The 19,170-nt window shown below is 38.2% G+C and overlaps 4 protein-coding genes across 12 annotated transcripts in view; 2 read left to right on the top strand and 2 right to left on the bottom strand.

Annotated features, from left to right (window-relative positions):
• Positions 1 to 5,262, top strand: part of LOC105832542 — a 43,881-nt gene extending 38,619 nt beyond the window's left edge. For 7 of the 8 annotated variants that reach the window (XM_028189164.2, XM_012673605.3, XM_012673606.3 and 4 more), the window contains exons 3-9: positions 172 to 667; positions 744 to 1,213; positions 1,729 to 1,913; positions 2,041 to 2,372; positions 2,649 to 2,723; positions 2,801 to 2,998; positions 3,101 to 5,262. In XM_028189164.2, coding sequence (XP_028044965.2) covers positions 172 to 667; positions 744 to 1,213; positions 1,729 to 1,913; positions 2,041 to 2,372; positions 2,649 to 2,723; positions 2,801 to 2,998; positions 3,101 to 3,175 — 1,831 coding nt within the window. In that variant the 3' untranslated portion in view covers positions 3,176 to 5,262. The remainder of the gene's footprint in view (positions 1 to 171; positions 668 to 743; positions 1,214 to 1,728; positions 1,914 to 2,040; positions 2,373 to 2,648; positions 2,724 to 2,800; positions 2,999 to 3,100) is intronic. The other variant, XM_028189172.2, reaches the window with a different exon arrangement.
• Positions 5,263 to 5,422: 160 nt separating this feature from the next.
• On the top strand, positions 5,423 to 8,047 carry LOC105832544 (3-oxoacyl-[acyl-carrier-protein] synthase, mitochondrial). The gene is made up of 3 exons (XM_012673610.3): positions 5,423 to 5,908; positions 6,195 to 6,575; positions 6,643 to 8,047. Exons 1-3 carry the CDS (start codon positions 5,710 to 5,712, stop codon positions 7,380 to 7,382), a joined length of 1,320 nt encoding a protein of 439 aa, XP_012529064.2. The 5' UTR covers positions 5,423 to 5,709; the 3' UTR covers positions 7,383 to 8,047.
• Positions 7,902 to 12,659, bottom strand: LOC105832543 (gametogenetin-binding protein 2-like). Of its 2 annotated transcripts, none has more exons than XM_012673608.3 (11): positions 12,283 to 12,659; positions 11,366 to 11,556; positions 11,112 to 11,255; positions 10,822 to 11,034; positions 10,552 to 10,758; positions 10,324 to 10,492; positions 10,063 to 10,227; positions 9,855 to 9,935; positions 9,519 to 9,779; positions 9,095 to 9,439; positions 7,902 to 9,001 (listed from the first exon to the last, which is right to left on the bottom strand). In XM_012673608.3, exons 1-11 carry the CDS (start codon positions 12,370 to 12,372, stop codon positions 8,828 to 8,830), a joined length of 2,040 nt encoding a protein of 679 aa, XP_012529062.1. In that variant the 5' UTR covers positions 12,373 to 12,659; the 3' UTR covers positions 7,902 to 8,827. The 2 variants fall into 2 exon arrangements, with proteins under 2 accessions (XP_012529062.1, XP_012529063.1); XM_012673609.3 differs by lacking the exon at positions 12,283 to 12,659 and adding an exon at positions 11,970 to 12,085.
• Positions 12,069 to 19,035, bottom strand: LOC105832541 (alpha-(1,3)-fucosyltransferase 7). Its single transcript, XM_012673604.3, has 4 exons — positions 16,663 to 19,035; positions 15,638 to 16,068; positions 15,139 to 15,290; positions 12,069 to 14,702 (listed from the first exon to the last, which is right to left on the bottom strand). The coding sequence occupies exons 2-4, from the start codon at positions 15,896 to 15,898 to the stop codon at positions 13,769 to 13,771; spliced, it is 1,347 nt and encodes a 448-aa protein (XP_012529058.2). The 5' UTR covers positions 15,899 to 16,068; positions 16,663 to 19,035; the 3' UTR covers positions 12,069 to 13,768.
• Between the last annotated feature and the right edge of the window lie 135 nt (positions 19,036 to 19,170).

Raw genomic sequence — 19,170 nt, 5'->3', positions numbered from 1 at the left:
AACAAAGACAGAAATACTGCTGCGTCAATTTGTGTCACTTGCTGGAAAGCTCCTATATTACATAAAATTATAAATGGAATTCTCTCTTGAATTTTAATACGAATTACAAATCTGAAATGAGTTTAAGGAAAGAATTCTGTTACTAATGAAGGCATCATTGTGTGTTTGCAGCTTAAACAAAATGCACGCGATGGAGGGTGTGGCCGAGAGCAAACGTAAAGTGGACACTGCAGAGGACGACAAGACATCGAGATCGTCGCCATCGCCGAAAGTACCCCAGAGCCAGCAGAATGGTGCTGCACTTCCGGAGGAAACCGCGGCAGCTCCAACGGCATCGATGGGTCGCGCACGTATCAAGAAAGACGAGTCACACTCTGAAATCGAGGCACCGAAGGGCAGGCAGTTGCTTGCGAGCACGTCGCGGCAGAGTGCGTCGATTCCGCGTGATGTCGTGCAGCCACGTCATGTTAAAGCGGGATCTGAACCTGTCGAGATCAGAAAACGAAAATCCACTAATGGACAGCTGGCCTCACCAGGGAATCCTAGAAAAAAGTTTCGCGATAACTACACACGCGAAGAGTACATTTCGAAAATTGTGGGCGGCGATAACAACGAAACCATTGAGGAACTTGTGGCAAAGGCCGAACGATTGCGAGTTGATATTTTGGTGAGTATTCGGATCTTTTATCGAAAAACTAATTGTTTTTAATAATGCGATATATTTTATTGATTTCTATTTACAGGCTCTACAAAACTTAGCACATGCCAAAGAAATGGAGTGGAATGAGATTCTAAGGAAGAGGAAACTCAAGGAAGAGGCATACCTGAGGCTCGAAAGGAAGATACGAACGACATCCTATATGGAAAATGACAGTCAATTGCCGGAAACTTTATCATCTGCTAGATCATCTTTGGGCTTGGCAGAATGGGAGAATACCATTTCCGTATCAAAGGAGATATCTTTTGAATATAAAGAAGATCCAGGCGAGAAGTCTTTGGACTCACCATGTGTAAAGAAAGAAAAAACCACGAAACTTAGTTCGCAGCAACGTGCGACTCCTCCGAAAACTAATGGTGAGAATAATCGTAAACAGAACGAGGCGTCGAGCCCGGAAAGTCGGCAGATTGGAGAAGGCCGTCAAGGTGCAATAGTGGATGTTCGATCTATTATCGCTGACCATAGACTCAAGCATCCGGAAACCGTACCAAGAAGGTAATTAATCACAATTAAAAGACTAAAAAGGAGATGGAGGGAGAGTAAGAGAGAAAAAGGGTACGAGTATGAAGAATATTTTCTCAAAAAGTATTAAAATTTATCTTTTGACAAAATTTATATTTAGAAAACGATTTAACATAATTTCCATAAATATTGAAAAATAAAGATTACGTCAAATTATCGCGATACAATTGGGTACAATACAATTTTCTATAATATTCGAAAAATATAATTTAAATGTAATTTGTTATAATAGAATCAATTCCTTGATACTACTCATTTCACTTTTTTAAACGGTCAAAATATATTTTTATAACAAATACAATTTCAGATAAAATAAAATAAAGCTCTAAGTGATTAAATTAACAATTGAAGAAATAAAAACTTGTCTTTACTATCTAAGTGTGCACAGATTACAATAACATGTCTATATATCACAATTTATGTTTTTAATAAACAACTTTGCTATTTAGATCGTTATAAAGATAATGTAATTGTGTTTCCAATTATAGAGGTCGAAGGATGAGGAATTCGAACGTGAACATCAACCTTGGTACTGGCGGCGCCATGGTTGAAACTGGACTTAATGCTGACTCTAGACCATCTAGCACAGAATCGTGCAAGAGCAACCCAAGCGCGAGCGATTCAATGAACTATAAAGACATGCTAGTACAATTTGCTAAGCTAAGTCAGCAAGGTAACGTCAGGTTTTTAAATCGATTGAACTTTATATTGTGAAGAGCCAGTGGAAGAGCCAGTTCGCAATTATTCGACGGTCAATAATTGATCATTAATTTACAACCGCGTTTGAATATTGTATTTAGGTGGCGAATCAGTCAAGGTACCGCAAAATTATCCAGATGTGACGCTTCATCCCGTAACTCCCACGTCTGCTCAGAATACATCTCAGCCAACTGGTTCATTGCTCCATGGAATTCTGACAAAAGCGCAAACGCCGAGGTCTACGACTTTTTCACCTACTTTAGCAAGATTACTCACTGCGCCTGAAAGAGAAAGGAATTCTTCAGCGACGGTGGCAGCGGCAGCGGCGGCGTCAGTGTCTATGTCGCAGCAAAACGCTACAACTCAACACCTTTTGCAGACTTACCAAGGCTCTAATCTGGTTTCTATAAATGATCTCCTATCTTCTTCCAAGGTTCTTTATTTTTCTTATTTTTTACATTTTTTTTTTTTATTTTATTTACATCGGCAAAATATTGTAGTTTTCTTTAAATACATAACTGTTGTACTATTCAAATGTATATCTATAATTTGATTTTATATAATTTATATAAATTGTAATAAGTATATAAATAATTCATAAATAAATAATACAAGAGTTTTCGAAAAATGTGTGTTTGAAAAACTTCTAGTCAAAGCGGTTAGGCAAGAAATAGATTTATCTTTTTTGTAACGTAAGAAACTTTTTTAGGCTCGCACCGAGATAACTATTACCCCCGTCGTTAACACTTCCGCGCAATCTCACTCCAACGATTTAATTCATGTGGTAAATTTCCTTTTCAATTTGTTAATAACATGCTTGTGCGTGTTTGATTTATCTCTGATGATTTCATTTACTTTTAGGAGGATGTAGAGGAAGATACAACGGTAATTGACGATAGAAAAGGGAACTCAGTGGTCGGAAGAGATAGTAAACAACCAGTAAAGGATAATCCACCTTCACCAAGCGCTCCACCAAAATGTCAGGGATGCATAATTCGTCCCGCACAATTCGTTTGCGCTGGATGTGGAAATCAGTGGTATTGTAGTCGTTCATGTCAGGTATATATATCATGTCAAGTGTATAATTACGTACGATATATCATTCTTACATATTTTAATTTATGCTAATACTCATTAATAACATTATATTAATATCGTTAGCTTGCTGCATGGGCAACACACTCCGACCATTGTCCGCCAGAGCCCGAGAACAGCAAAACTAAGAGCAATGTTTAACGCCCGAGGTCCTTACACGCCCGGTGTATACCATGGCATCAGGCGAGAAATATCAACGTAGCAATGAGTACGAATCTAGTCAAGGAAGGAAGTACAAGGGTATAATTCGCAATTGAGCGACAAATGAGATGCAGAGAGAATCAAAGGATTAACCGTATATCGTGTCGTATGGATGAAGTATCGGAAAGATCCTTATTGAAGCAAGTGGATTGTCCTATTTATCACAAGCATTTACTGATCTCCCATCTCGAAGGAGATTCCACGCTACCACGTTCTGCTCATAGATGTAGCAAAAATAGACCAAATTCAATGCTTTGATAGTGAAGATCAAATAGAAAAAAAAACAGAAAATAGTTGCCGTATTCTTTTTATAATTTGTGGAATTTGTCTCTTCTCTTTTATGGCAACTGTCTTTCATCTCTTTCTACGTAATCTTCAGATTTGGTACATTTGGATGGTCTTTTCTACGTCTATGATTTTGCTTTTTACAGAACGAATTCGTGAAATTTCTTGTACTTTGCTCGAGCTTTAGAAAATTGTCTTCTTTCGATGACGAAAATTAACGAGATATTCGATGCCATTGGTTAAACAAACCTCGTGTGTTAAGTATAATTTTTTTCTTTTAGATTTTACTACATACACTAGTCGAAAATTTTTGCATGCTCGAAAAATGAGCAGAAAAAGGAATAAGTAATTTCTGAAGCGTGGAAGCGGAGCACAATATTAAGCAACGCGATGATGTATATAATTTTATACAATTTAAGAGTGTTGTTCAGCATCGGATTTAGAATGTCGAATTAATCGCGTGCCATGCGTAAGATCGGGGGCGGATTGAGAGACCATCAACTGAGAGATATTGAGAAGTACTTTTTCTTTATTTTCTATTACAGAATTTTCAAAGAAAAAGAAATAATATTTTAAATGTGAACAGTGTAAAATATTTGTCATAATAAATTTAGTAATCTTATTATAATAACATGTTTACTCTATTATTATAACAAATTTCTAAAAAAACTTGTCATTTACTATGACAAGTCTTATGATACTATACATTGTTCGCAATTGATTTATCACTTATATCCATATTCAATTTATACACTCATACAGTTAGATATTTTTCGCTTACTCAATCCGCCCCTATATGTAAGATTTGTTTTCCATAATTGACCTTAACACGGACGCTCAAGTTAAAGAAATAACTTGAGAATTTTTTTAATCTGTAGTCATATAGATTATATCCTGTTTTCTCTCTCTTCCCTTCATTTTGCATTATCGGCATAAGAAATCATTGGACAGAGCACTTAATCAAGAAAGCGAATATGAAATACTCTTCCTATATTAAATATCTCCCCAGTATAGACATTCATATATTCAACATTTTTGTTTTATGTATATATGTATATAAATCCTTTTCCATTTGGTTATATATATATATGTACATGAACACAGTTAAATATCATGTAACATTGTAACAAATACATTGCAATAGCATCAATTTAATAAATTATTTTCCAGATGACATATACGTCCAAAATCACAACATAAGATATGATTAAGATGCTAGTTTTTAGACATATTTTCTAAAGATGAATAATATGCTCTTATGGTGTAATCTCTTTTTTATTGTGTATAATTTTATTACTTAAAATCTATTTTCCAAAAAATCTACTTTAAACTCTGTCCAGTAATTTTCTTATCCTTCGTAATTTACATGAGTTTCGTTCATGAAACGCAGACATATGAGTTCGATTCAGGCCTGCGTATATTGGGATGCATGTATCATACATGCAACATTTTGTATTTGTTACCAATACGTATGTACATTTAAATTTGATAAAAACGAAATTAGTGTTAGTATAGCAATAAGATGTTTTTTTATTTTGTTGGTGACATATTCGCATGTTTTACATTTTTTTAAATTAATATGTTACTCCAAACGAGAGATGACTGTCCCTGACATAATCTGTAGTCCAAAGTTCCTACAGGTACATACACATATATAAATATATAAATATATATTATATATATGTATAAATATATATATATTTTTCCCAATTACAAAGCAAACCAAAATAAAGTTTTTAATCGTATTCTCTGCATACATTATTTTGTCGTTTACTGTTTCAATAATGAAACTATTTCCTTTCAATCATCCCGCGTTATTTTTAGCGCTTTGAGATTAAAATAGCATGCAATTGCGAAAGAAAGTATGTCAGCGATTTAAAAAATTAATTGCTCTTTCGATCGGGAAAACTTTTAACTCTGTTTATTTCTAAATATAAAAAATATTTTGCAAAATATCGGTGTGTCGTTGATAAAGTAGGGGATCTGTTGCTTTATTTATCATCTTTCGACACAGAGAGACATAACCTGACGTAACCTCAATGTGATCAGTTTGATCACACGCAGTTAACGCAGTGTGCCTCGTAAATGTCTTATATCTTGATGATCATGACAAATCGATTAATTAACGAAGCGTAACTCACGTTGATTAGTGAAGAACGTCTACGGGAAATTTCCTGCGAAAATCGGAAATGTCCATTCCATTTCTGCATATCAGCCGGTCGTTGACGACTGCCGCGAGGTCCAAGCGGCGTGTCGTCGTGACCGGGATGGGGATTGTCTCGCCTTTGGGAGTCGGGACGCGAAACGCTTGGGAGGCTCTCGTCAACTCCCAGTGCGGAATTACGAAACTTTCCGAGCCGGACTACGACAAGCTACCGTGTAAAGTAGGTGAGCGATTTCGGAGTATAACACAAACGTTTATACGATGGGCATTGAGATTTGTTTATGTTCTACAACGTTTGTGTTCTATGTGTAAACAGGATAAATCAGGTAACTTTTTTCCGAAAATGTTAAATTAATTTTCACGATTAAAATGAATGGAAAAATCTTTTCACGTTTTTACTCTTGAGAAGGAAAAAAGTTACATAATCCAGGACTTATCGATATTATAATTACCATTACTCAAAACTGTATTGCGTACAATAATATGTAACGATTGAATTATATTTGTCAGCTGCATTGGTGCCGAAAGGAAACTCCGCTCACGAACTTAACATCGACTCCCATTTTACGAAGAGTGAGCTACGGACAATATGTCCTGCCACAGCATATGCGTTGATAGCTTCGGAGGAGGCACTCGCGGACGCAGGATGGAAGCCGACTGACGAGACTGATAAACGCGACACCGGGGTCTCAGTAGGAATCGGTATGATAGACCTAGTGGACGTGTGCATGACGTACGAGGCATTGAAAAAAGGCTATAGTAAAGTCAGTCCATACTTTGTGCCAAGGATACTGCCGAATATGGCAGCTGGTCAGATCAGCATCAAGTACGGCTTTCGTGGGCCCAATCATGCAGTGTCGACCGCGTGCGCGACGGGCGCGCATGCTATCGGTAATTGATCAGCGAAAATAATAGACTCTGGACATTTTTCTCATCGTAATGAATAAATATATTCCAGGCGATGCGTTCCGTTTCATCCGCGGTGGCGAGACGAGCGTGATGGTGTGCGGTGGAGCGGAGGCATGTATCAGTCCATTGGCTATAGCCGCGTTCTGCCGGTTACGCGCGCTAAGTACGTCGAAGAACGAAATGCCCCGGGAGGCGTCGCGGCCCTTCGACCGGGATCGCGACGGTTTCGTCATGGGCGAGGGTGCCGCGATCCTGGTCCTGGAGGAGTTGAATCACGCGCTCGCCCGCGACGCGTCCATCTACGCAGAGGTGCTGGGCTACGGCCTGTCCGGCGACGCGTCACACATCACGGCGCCTAGCGAGGATGGCACCGGCGCGCTGTTGGCGATGGACCGAACGTTGAAGGACGCCGGCATCGAGACCGCGGAGATAACGCACGTGAACGCACACGCCACGTCTACGCCGCTAGGCGATGGGATCGAGGTGAAGGCGATCGAGTCGCTGATGGGCGAGCACAGCAGGAACGTGACGGTGACGAGCACGAAGGGAGCACACGGTCATCTGCTGGGTGCCGCCGGTAACCTGGAAGCTGCCTTCACGATCTTAGCGATCAAGGAGGGCATCGTACCGCCTACCTTGAATTTACACAACTTGGATACAGAGACACGTCTGAGATTTGCGCCGCACACGAAAGTGAAGTGGAACGCGACGTCGCGTCGGACAGCTCTGAAAAACGCATTTGGATTCGGTGGTACGAACGCATGCTTGTGCTTCACCCAATACGTCTGATTAAGTCTGACAGAAACCTCGTGTATTCTGTTTCTTTGGCAAGAGAATATTACATAATCGCATTTTAAAATGTCTGCAAAAGAATTTCAATAATAACTTTTGAAAGTTGGAGAACGAAAGTTATTTTAGCAGATAAAAAGATTTTTACAATATTATATCATGTATAATAACTTAGAAAAGATAAAGCATGCGTCTCCGTAAAAACCCGAATGTTTAAGAAAACAATGTCAGTTAACTAAGTTTACAATTACAACGTAATGCTGATAGAATTAATTACTAGTCACTCCTTGAAACATTGACTAAAGTGAAGAAAATATTCAAGGACCAACATATAATAATTCTAGAAAGCAAATGAATATCTTATGACTATATAGACTTTTTGACTTTTTTTAAGTTGATAGAAAAGGAAACGTTTCTGTAAATACACTCTGATATGTACATATGTATAAAAACGATAAAATTCAAGAAAAGTAAATCTGATGACGAATTAAATTTTACACAATTGATTACCAGTGGATAGCGGCTTAAATATTTTTAATAACTCTTATGCAACATACAATATATGCGTACGATTTACGACAATAATTCTTTTTATAGAATATTTTTACAGTGCGTGTGTAATGAAGGTTACACAAAGAGGAATAATAAAATATATGTATATATATTATAATGGAATGCAACATTGATTTTAATATTAAGATTCCGACAATATTACATATCGCATCTCTGTTTGTTACAACATTGATACGAATTTGTCATAGTTATATCGCCGCGTAAACAATCTTAAAAACAAAAACTTTCAAGAAAATACAATACTTTTCAAAGATCACTGAAAAATCTGTCTTTAACAACCGCGGAATCGGGGATTTGCCATATTTTCACGGCCAAGGCATGTTCATTCAAGATATCTATTTGTTATTCACTTAACTTGCAAAGATTTATACAATCAATTTCAAGATATACAGTAATGTTCAAGTTGCTCCGTATACTAGTTTTATGATACCACAATGTGCGTTGTGTATTCTGCACTTTTCTCGAAGTCGATGTTATTTTTCAGCTGTTATGAAACTATTTCCCCTCAATATTTTTTACTTATCTGATGCAGAGCCGAGTGTTTCAATTTATTAAACTTTATCCGATAGGTACATATTTCTCCTTATTTATTTAAAAAGAAAGATAGCCACATGTTTACCCGATAGGTAAGTTTACCAAGAAGTTGAAACAATCGGTCCGCAATCGTTTTATCTATAGAGATAAATAGCATTATTATGTTTTTTTTGTTTTTTGATATACATATATTCAGCATTTTATTCACATCGAAAGGTTGACTTCGAATGATAACAATTTCTTCAAAATACATCTAATGTATTCATATCTCACTACTGAGTAAATCAAAGTAAAAAAAAAAAGAAGGATGGATGGTATATTACCATAGCTAGCAATTCTTACTGAATGTTAAGTGGTTTTTGATGGCTGCACAACATGTCAAAACGTTCTCTAAGCGTTTGCCGAAGTTTCAGCCGCTTTTCCGTGAGTTGACATACTCTCGACTTAAATTCTAATACTTCCTCCACTGGAATATAACTCTCCTTCTCATCATCATCAGAAAAATAGGATTCCTGAGGATCAAACAATTTTGTCACATTAAATTTAAGCTTTTTTATTAGAAAATATAAAGCCTTAAATATTTTAATAAAATATCTTAAATTTACCTTCAACATTTGTGTAAGTGTTGGGCCACGCTCTTGCAATAAAGAGAGGCTAGAATTGGAATGATTAAGTTTATCATGACAAGTCCCTTCATGATCACACCATTCGTCGTTGCAGGCTACTTCAGAACCTTCCGGTGTGCTAGGAAGAGAAGAACTGCTGATATTGTGCTCGGAAGAGTATCCGCAATCTTGAGACAATCGCTCGCTCGGGGAATGAAGTTTCATCTCTATCCACATATTGTATTTGGTTTCGCTAGGTTCCGTTATCCAAGCGTCTACCAACTCGTTAGTTACAGAATCTTTACAATTGTAACGCCATTGACTCTCATCAGCTTTTTCACTCTCCTTGAAGTGAGAAAAAAAAGTTTTATTTTAAAAATTCGACACACGTCCATAGCTATACAACATTGACAACTGTAATTACCTTACACGAATCGCAAATATCGGATGAATACTCCTGAGATAATTGTTTGCAAGGCGTACTATTTTGCTTTGATTGACTTGTATTAGATTTTTTCTTTGTTCCGGAGATGTCTTTTTTACCTTTTTGTAAACTCTTTTTCATAGAGATTGATAGTTCTGTCTTACTTTGTGATTGTGATATACTACTTGTTTTTAGTTTCTTTAAACAATCGGAACATTTACACGTCGGCGGCCCTTTATTTTTTGGATCTAGGATCTGCAACTAAGATCAAAAAGGTAAACAACCAATAGAATATGGAAACATAAGTATACATGCAAAATCAAGTGAATATTATACCTTATGCCGGTTAATGTTTTTCGTCGTTGGCTTTGATTCCGCACAGGTACAGGGGGATTCGCTTTGCCTCTCACTTGAACACTACAACAAAATATATAGTTTAACCATGCGCGGGTGAATATGTTAACTTTATTTATTGTATAACAAATATTCTCTGTGAGAAACTTAAGATAAAACAAAATTTTAAGTCTTGCAAATTCCAACATACATCACAAGAGTTTTCTTTCTCTTCAATTTCGTTACGGCGTCCCTTCTTCTTCTTGCGTTTAAGACGTAATTTTTCACGCTTGTTCTGTTTCGCTATCTCTTCTCTCGTGAATTCTTTATACAATAATTCCAGCTGAGAAATACCTTGTTTTGCTTCAACCGCCGACTAAACAAGACATGAAATAGTTTTATTGCAGAATAATTCATTATGTAAATGTAGATTTTCTAATATTACTAGACAGAATATATAAAATGTTATTACCCGAAAGTTTCTAGACAATGCATCTACCGCAACAGCAGCTAACACTTTACATACAGTTTCCTCCTCTTTCATTCGTCGATGTATTCTGTGCAGTCGTTCCGCGATGCATATGCCTAAACACGTAAGTACTTCTTCTTGAGCAATTTCCAGCGTTTTCGCGTGGCGCTCTCTGAAAATTCAAAAAGATCCTCATTATCCCTTCCAAGATGTTAGAATGAAAATCAGTACCTTCCCATGAGTGCCCATGGCTGCGCGCGATTAAGGAGAGTAGTCATATATTCCGTGCGATGTGGTAAATGAACATGATGTTTGGGTATGCAACGCCTAATTTCGTTATACAAAACCGCCACGTAACCTTTTTCTTTTGTAGGATCGGGTTCACGTGTCAGAAGAGACGACGCCAGTAGCACCTTGTTGCGACACTCAGCACAAAACCTGACAACCACACAATCTTGATATAGGGGAGAGCCACGAAATAATCTATGTAAAACTACATACCTATGTTTACGTAGATAAGTATCTAAAGCTTCATCAAGCGTATCGGTCTCTATTAAAGTTAATTCCTGCTTGCACGGTAGCTCCATGCAGTCCCACACTTCCCTCCAGGAGTTCCATATTGGCGGCAACCGCTGAATTTCCAAAGTATGCAATACGCATCGTCGAGATTTTCTATTTCTCTGTTGTTTCTCCATTAAATTATTTAACCTAGCGCTACGGAGATGTAAGTAATGATGAAACTCTTTTGCACCACAGTGCCTGGGATAATATTCTCGCGTTCATCTATATACCTATGTCCATGCAACAGCGTACAGAGCTGTTGAGGTGATTTCAAAACATCATCTTTTACTGAAAGCACACCATTGCGAGTGATTACCAGCGGATCTAATGCAGGATGTCCAGATTTCATCAGATCGTAGAACAATCTTTCGACACTGAGCACAGAATAGTTTACTGTCAGTTAATTGTATGTTAGTAGCAACACATATTATTTCAATTAAAAGTGATCTCCAATTATTTCTGATAAAAAAAAAGAACTAATCACCTTCTGCGGCAACCTACACATGGTTCAGCCTCATTCAAAATGTCAATTATTTTCTTGCAAGTAACTTCAAGGGATGTTTTGATTTCCTCTACTGTAAGCACAGCAAATTTCTTCATAAACTCCTCCAACTGTTTACCATTGATCAAGGGATTCTCACAAATAGCACCCAAACTACTTATATCCATGATCATCTGAAAGAAAGCATTGACAAATAAGTTCTATACAATAAATTGCAGTATCACAAGCAATAAATCACATTCGGCTCGATGACAATTTATTCCAATAACGGAAATAATCTGTAGTAAAACGCTATTCTCTTGTTAAACAATCACGCAAAGAGTTGACAATCGAATTAAGTACAGAGCAGTATGGAAACTCAAGAAATCGTCTACAGAGATGTGTACAGGTTTGTTTTTTTGTAAAGTTCTCCTTCTCGCTTTTGCTAAGAGTGCGCTCCAATTGATGCTGCACTTCGAAATATTTTTTGACCAATTAGTATAGAGTGTATACACTGATTCAACTATAAAAAAACACCTTATGACGCAAGAATAACCGTTACAGTTAGCTTCGTAGTTTTCATCGCAGTCGCGTCCGCTCGACGTACCGATAACGATCGTCGATTGATCGAGTGACAGACGACTCGGCGAGGTCCAGTATCTCGAGAGAGATCCAGGCATTTTCGGTTCTATTTTTTTTTTTTTTCTTTCTCCCCGCCCTTCTAACGGCTGATCGTGACGTGTTTTAGGTTAAAGGATAGGTTGACAGCGAACCCCGGAGCGAACCACGTACAACGCTCCGGTCACGTCGTGAAGCGACGTCGTCGACGACGTGCCCCAGGAGTCACGCCGGTCAACGTTCAACAGTGGAAAATCGCGTGTCGCACGCGGGCGCGCGCGCGCGCGCGCCAGCGCGCTTACCGTCAGGTTTTCGTCGACGATCAGCGGCATTTGCTTGCTCGCCAGCTCCATCGGAACGTTGTCCCGCCAGACATTCACTAGCCTCGCCATCTCGATCCTGAGTCGTCCCGATCCCGGTATACCACGGACTCCTCGTCCTCTCCGAAAACGCAGTTTCACCCGCCCGTTCGCTCTCGCCGGCCGCTACCTTCAGCTGTGAATCCGGGGGGGGGGGGGGAGAACCTGGTTGACGTGACCTACGTGCACGACGCGACGCGTCGGGCAACCCTCCGGGACAGCTGAAATTCGCTTCCTCGCTTAGCCAGCGAGACCAGTCACGACGGTAGACGCGACGCAAAACGTAACGACGGTTTTTTCGCAGCGGGGTATAATCACGCACCGTCTGCCATTTGCAACGTACGGAGTCGCCGTCTATCGCTCTGTACTTCCGCCCCGCGTCAGCGTGGGTATCATCTTGTCCCTCTCTCCGCCGGGTGACGACGACGTCAACGCGTCGTTGCATCGCGCGGCACCGCGAGTTCTCTCTCTCTCTCTCTCTTTCTCTCGCCTCGCATTTTCCTTCTAATCACGGCCACGCGTTTTCCATCTCGCTCCTCATAGACGATCTCGAATCTCGGCGAGACTCGTCTACGGCGGAAGGATTCTCCTCGAAGGAGATCTTTAAATCATTCAAATTTGAATGAACGCCGCGCAAACGAGGGATCCTTCATGATCCTTCGGATGCATCTCGTATCGACTCGAAAGATTCTCCTCCGCGTGCGAAACGCGTGGCTTTCCTTCGTACATGCCGGTGAAATCGAAAGGATATATCGAATTTTTTCAGAACTCCGTTTTTCCGGCGATAAGTACGGATCTATCATGCATGCGGAAACTTGGTCACGTTGCAATTCTCTATACGCATTTTATATAAAAGAATAATAATGCACCAATTACCACATGTGTGTCGTCTTTCGCATATAATTATTTTTATCATTTTTACGTATACAATTTTTTATTAGGTTTAATTTTATGCTCTAAATGTACGCAAAAAGATTTGCACTTGTTAAATATCAAATACTGATGTTGCATATAGTAAAAATAACTTATATTGAAATAATACATATGTCATTTTTTAAGGATTTGTAGAATAATTTGAAATATAAAAAAATGAATCTTTTTTCCATCGGTGAGAGAAAGAAGATTCTAATAGTTATTTTATAGATGATTAATGTTTGTTTTGTTTATTGGAAGAAAAGCATTTTATTATTAAATATTAAATTTATTATTAAGAATAACTAACTACCAGTAACAACATAATTAAATCGAGTTATAATCTACATAACTTTAAATTCCACAACTTCAAAATGCATTTAAAGTAGCTTATTGAAATTTTCAAGTCACTGACGAAAGCTTCATCTGCAATTAATAATAAATTTAATTATATTAATTATTAACACCCGTCTACACTTCACAAAGACTAGATAAGATCGTGGAGAGAACGCGGAGCCTAAGCGCTAGCTGGAACGCAGTCCCTTTCCTTGCTCCAAAAGCGCTCGAGCCTGGCGTAGACCTTCGGCACGGCGGGGTTGTAATGCAACGCCTCGCATACGCGGCAGTAGTGCCTGGAAACGCTGCCGAAGTAACCGTGGTCGTTGATCACCCGGTAGCGGTCGCGCCACTCATGATAGCCGACGTAACGCTCGTCGTCGCGGTCCAAATACCTGAGGTAGTCGGCGAGCGCGTTTGCGTCCGCAAAGTCGTCCGCGTGGAGGTAGGAGCGCGGCGGCAACAGTCGCTGGCAGTCCTGCCGCGATGCTCCCATTATTATTGGGACCGCGAACTTGTGATACGCGTTCCAGAACACCTTCTCCGTCAGGTACTCCCGGCAATTGGAGTTCTCGAACGACAGATAGAACTTGTACGCGCCCAAGGCAGGGCAGTCTTGGTCGAAGTGGCCGGGACAGACGGTCCTGTTACCGTCCAGACATTTCCCGAGGACGTCCAGGTCGCCGCGGAGCGACGACTTGAGCGCCTTCACGTAGGACCACCGTCCGTTGCGGCCGCCGCAGTTGCTGCCCATTATAGCGACTAGTTTGGTCTTGGTCTTTACGATAGCGTTCCAGCGTTTGGTCGAATAACTGCCGGCGACTCGTATCGTCCTTCCGTAAGGAACCGGTACGTCGCTGTCCATTCGGTAGGACATGGACCAGTTGAACAGACCGTCGTAGCTCGATAATCTCTGGTGGCCGTACAAAAACGTGTGATAGGGCGACTCGTCTGTCAGGAAGATCCAACGTTGATCCGTCCGACTTCTCGCCGGTAACTCCGACGGATTCCTCGTGAAGTGCAAATGGAACACCACGGCGTCCGCTCGATGCAGATCCCTTTCGTCGTAACTCAGCCTGCAATTCCGTACTGAACATTGATCCCACGGTGAAAACCTAAAAATGAACGAATTTATAAATATCTGTTGATGTTCATTGTTATGAGAATAAGTCGCGATTTCGCTGATACTATTATCTATTTAAATAATCTATGTAGATATAATTTTGAAATTTACGTATATTTCTACAATTTCCTATTGGTAGAATGAATTTATTTTTATAAAATTGGTTTCAAGCTAAATGCGTTGTTGTATGAATAATTATCGTACCCACTGATAAGACAAGAATAGATAAAATGAAAAGATAAAATAGTCAATATCATGCTAAAAAGGTCTCAACGACAAGAATTAGTGACTATTATATAAATAAACATAAATTAAGTACTACGTAATATAAACCTCTGTCTTTGTCGGCTAATATTATTTTGATTATCCTTGCGTAGATGTATTCTTGGTAAAGAAAAAGGGCGTCAAAAAATTTAGAATTTACTAACTTAGTGGACGTAAAACGTCTGATGTGCCTGCGTTCCAGGAACTGCCCGTGCTTCCAAATTAAGATCAAATAGGTTTTATTGGCGTTCGACTGCGGGGGTGGACTCCCTTCCGGTGCTAATAACCATTTCCCAAGGGGAGTCATACTCTCTACCTAAGAGAAACATATCGCAACATTTATCTAAATTTTTCTCTCTCAATCTAATACATTTTTACTAATAAATAACAAAAATTAATGATCGCTCTATTGAGATTTCTTGGTGACGAACTTGGCATTTATCTTTTATTTACAATCTCCTAAAGATTTAAAGTAATGAAAGTTACAAAATTAGCAAACTTGTCTATATAATTTCCATAAAATGTCTCAAATATTAGAAGTTAATAACTATCTTTAATCTAATATCTTGCAATATTGGGATAAAAAAAACAGTAAACTCGGAATTAATTTGGCCCATGAAGAACTGAACACAAGGCGGCGTAATATCCGAAAAAAAATTTTACCTGCTCATCGGTGAAGCCTCTCCCCAGGAGATGCGCATCCAGAGACACCATCCTCGCGAATTGTCGCGCGTTGGATAGTCCCCGGGAGCCAGAGATAGACCTTCTATTTCCTTCGTTTTCCTCTTTTATGGACACCTGTTCCTTTCGCAACGCGGAAGACCTTCGGTCGACAACGAGAAAACCCGAGGACAGCAACGTGCAGAAAATCGCAGCTGTCATACCGATGAGCAGGACGAACGCGAGCCGTGGTAACTTGCGCATAATGCTCGCCGCCGTTCATTCTAGCCTGAATGTGCGTTAAGCAACAACTGACCGGGACAGATTGAATCTCTATGGGTCTTATCTACGCGTTCGATGATGAAGCCTTTCTTCGCGGTGTCCCCGGTGAGGATCTGATGTCGCAAAGCTCGCGCCACATAGGACGAAGACGCCTGTTAACAAACACAGCGAAAATAGAATAGAAAGTTAATAAAATAATTTTTTATTTGATATATTTTTTAAGTCTCTGTTGTATACAGCAGCTTTACCTAAGTTTCTAAGTGACATGAAAGAGAGCATTTAAAGAAGAAACGAAACACGAGACTTTCTTCAAACAAAGTGCATAGGTTGCTATAATTTCTGTTGACGGAAGGCAATTAAGAAAGAAATGAGGGATGGTTTCTTTGGATAAAGTTACACTATGATTCTCATTAAGAAGAAACAATCTCTTTCTTTAGTTTTTTCTGATTTCCTTCTTAATATCGCTGCCTTTCACAAAACGTGAAAGGTTATAATTAGATGCAATCAAGCGTGTTCTCAGAAAGTCGCAATGTTTTACAAATTTTATTCCTACACGAGAAGCAAAAAAAAAAAAAAACTCCACCCCCGTCTCGTCTCGTTAACTTTCCACAATAAACCGTAAACTCCTCAAATCGATTTTACAACAAATAATGAAATAATGAAAGAATTGCACGAAATAGAGCCGTGCGTATTGAAATAAAACACTTATTAATTTATGGAAACCAATCGCGCGCTATGACAATCACCAATCTCTAAACTGGGACGCGACGTAGAACAGACCACTTGACGCCGCCTCGACGAAGAGCGAAATGACGTGCGGATGATAGAAAGCACGCGGAGGAAAGTCCGCGGGTGATGCACGACTCCCGGTGCAACAAGGATACACGCTGGCGCGCGACTGACCGTTGATCCCGATTGTCTTGGTTAGCCAAGCGTGACCACAGTCCTCCAGCTTGTAGACCGTCATTCACCGGTCGCCCGGGCTGGCACCGGTGCTACCGTAATATCAGCTGGTGGAAACGAGATTCGTAGACCCGAGACACGTCAAATGTGTGTACGCAGTTTATCAATCGCGATAATGTAATTGAGCTAATCATATTCGCGTTTCTTGATAACGTTGAACTGCAAAACGGTCCGAAAAGTTGACAGAAAGCGAGGCTGAAGTGTGGAAAAGCGGGCTTTAATTGCAGGATCCAAATTCAAAATAATTTTAATAGACAAAAACTCTTATTTCTGTTTATCTGATGGACCAGATGTATTTAATCACTCTGGTTGAATACGTTAGGTTGCACATTATTATCTTCTTTTTTCCTTTTGCTCGAGTCCTTGAGTGATTTTTTTAAATACTCAGTTTTTCCTCTCTCTTTGAAGTTTGTGCCGTTGATTTTCTACACACAATGTCAGTTATTTTTCGATTATTTACACGGAAGTACAAGAATGGAAGAAAAAGATTACTGCATTGAAATTAATATCTTTAATTATCTACTCAATTTTGCGGACACGAGAAGATGGAATTTAAGCTGTGTCAAGAGAACTGATGAGAATTAATTATTTTTTTATTCGTAACACTTCGTTGGTTCAATTGAATTTGTTACAATATTGCAGTTTTATGTATTTTAATGCCACGCGGCATCGAGTGTCTCACGCATGGTGATTATTACTTGATTACGAAGCTATGAATTGAATAGCGTATGTTCCATCTTTATCTCGCCATATGGCGAATGTGCACTATAGTAATAAACTGATTTTATGGAGGAGGTAAAAATCTAATGGCAATTTTGTTATATAATATTGATGCAAAGTTTCAATTGCAACCAGTTAAATTAAAATTGATATACACAAAATGAGATCTCTTTTTGTGAAAAAACTCACTTACTTTATTTTCTAAAAATCAAACTCACATGTACACACATACATGCAAAACACTAGTTTGTTTAATTAAAGAGATTTCACAATGCTTTACAATGTTCTTATTTGACTAAAATAAAATTACTACGTTATGTGAATGATGCATATTGATAGGCAAATATACACTGCAAAAAAGTAATATATTCAATAAGATATGTAGTTGCGGGCTACCAACTACAGATATACTCAATACAATAATATATACTATTACAGTATCAACATTGTACTTGCATTAACGGTAAATATTATAGTATTGAGTATTTTTCGTAGTTGACAGCATTCGACAGCATGCAATAATAATATAATTGCATTATATAATATAATTACAATAATAATATATATATATAAGTTTAAATAATATAATATATGTATATAAATATATGTACATATATATACATACAAAGAATTTTAAACAAGTCACAACATTTCGATCATCGCTTTTGATTCTTTGTAATAAATTATAAATTGTATTACTTGTGAAGAACCGACGGACGAATCGGACATTGTGACGCATGTTTGAATTTAATAAATTGCCAGTTGAGTCGACTATTAAAAGTTTTGAATACTTTTATTATAAAAATGTTAGTTACGCTAATTTATAATTGAAATGTCCAGTATTTAATCTAATATAATCCCGTCAAGTCATTTTTAAATTACGACTTAACAAATAATCCTGGCATAGAACGAATTAAGTTGAAGAACATTTATGTTGGGGAGCAAGTGTATTCATTGCGTGCGCGTACTGGTATGAAGTATCGACGCTGAAAAGACAGAAGTGCGCCTGCGTCTCTAACAGTATGAGAAAGACACAACTGTGAAATTACTTTAATGGTAAATCAATTGAGTGAATATTCGTACTTCTGACTTTTTGTCTAATTTAATGAATTATAGGAAATTTAAGTATAAAAAATTTAAATATTAAAATGTGCTAAAAGAGAAGAAAGGTATAAGATATTTAATCGCTCAGTGGAGAAAGGTACGCATCGTAAAACTTGTCAATATTTTTGTAGTAATATTTTAAAGCTTGCGAAGAGATGATCTGCACTAAGACTCAATATTTCAATCTTAATAGAATTCTTTTACTTATAGCAGGCCTATGGCCCTATCAACGATCAAAATTCATACATCTTCAATGTATTTTTTTTTTCATTATTTTAACAACTATGATTTTGTTTCAAGTAAGGTAATAATATTATTATAAAGTTGTAATATATAATAAGTTTATTTCAGTAATAATAATATTGCTAAAATAAGCTATAACATGTTGCAATTTATAATAATCTTTTAGTATCATGTACATACAATTAAATTGCAATAATAAAACAATAATAAATAAAAAAATAAAA

The sequence above is a fragment of the Monomorium pharaonis genome, chromosome 5, assembly GCF_013373865.1.
Source record: "Monomorium pharaonis isolate MP-MQ-018 chromosome 5, ASM1337386v2, whole genome shotgun sequence".
Taxonomy (NCBI): Eukaryota; Metazoa; Arthropoda; class Insecta; order Hymenoptera; family Formicidae; genus Monomorium; species Monomorium pharaonis.
This window is presented reverse-complemented; position numbering and strand designations above follow the sequence as displayed.

What these genes read in the sequence shown, in the direction of transcription:
- LOC105832544 (XM_012673610.3), top strand. Translation starts at nt 5,710, where the DNA reads ATGTCCATTCCATTTCTGCATATCAGCCGGTCGTTGACGACTGCCGCG. An exon ending in CAAGCTACCGTGTAAAGTAG is followed by an intron (nt 5,909 to 6,194) that starts GTGAGCGATTTC and finishes TATATTTGTCAG; the next exon opens with CTGCATTGGTGCCGAAAGGA. An exon ending in GACGGGCGCGCATGCTATCG is followed by an intron (nt 6,576 to 6,642) that starts GTAATTGATCAG and finishes AATATATTCCAG; the next exon opens with GCGATGCGTTCCGTTTCATC.
- LOC105832541 (XM_012673604.3), bottom strand. Translation starts at nt 15,898, where the DNA reads ATGCGCAAGTTACCACGGCTCGCGTTCGTCCTGCTCATCGGTATGACA. An exon ending in GAGGCTTCACCGATGAGCAG is followed by an intron (nt 15,291 to 15,637) that starts GTAAAATTTTTT and finishes TGTTTCTCTTAG; the next exon opens with GTAGAGAGTATGACTCCCCT. An exon ending in AGACGTTTTACGTCCACTAA is followed by an intron (nt 14,703 to 15,138) that starts GTTAGTAAATTC and finishes GTTCATTTTTAG; the next exon opens with GTTTTCACCGTGGGATCAAT.
- LOC105832543 (XM_012673608.3), bottom strand. Translation starts at nt 12,372, where the DNA reads ATGGCGAGGCTAGTGAATGTCTGGCGGGACAACGTTCCGATGGAGCTG. An exon ending in TCGTCGACGAAAACCTGACG is followed by an intron (nt 11,557 to 12,282) that starts GTAAGCGCGCTG and finishes GCTTTCTTTCAG; the next exon opens with ATGATCATGGATATAAGTAG. An exon ending in ATATTTGCGATTCGTGTAAG is followed by an intron (nt 9,440 to 9,518) that starts GTAATTACAGTT and finishes TCTCACTTCAAG; the next exon opens with GAGAGTGAAAAAGCTGATGA.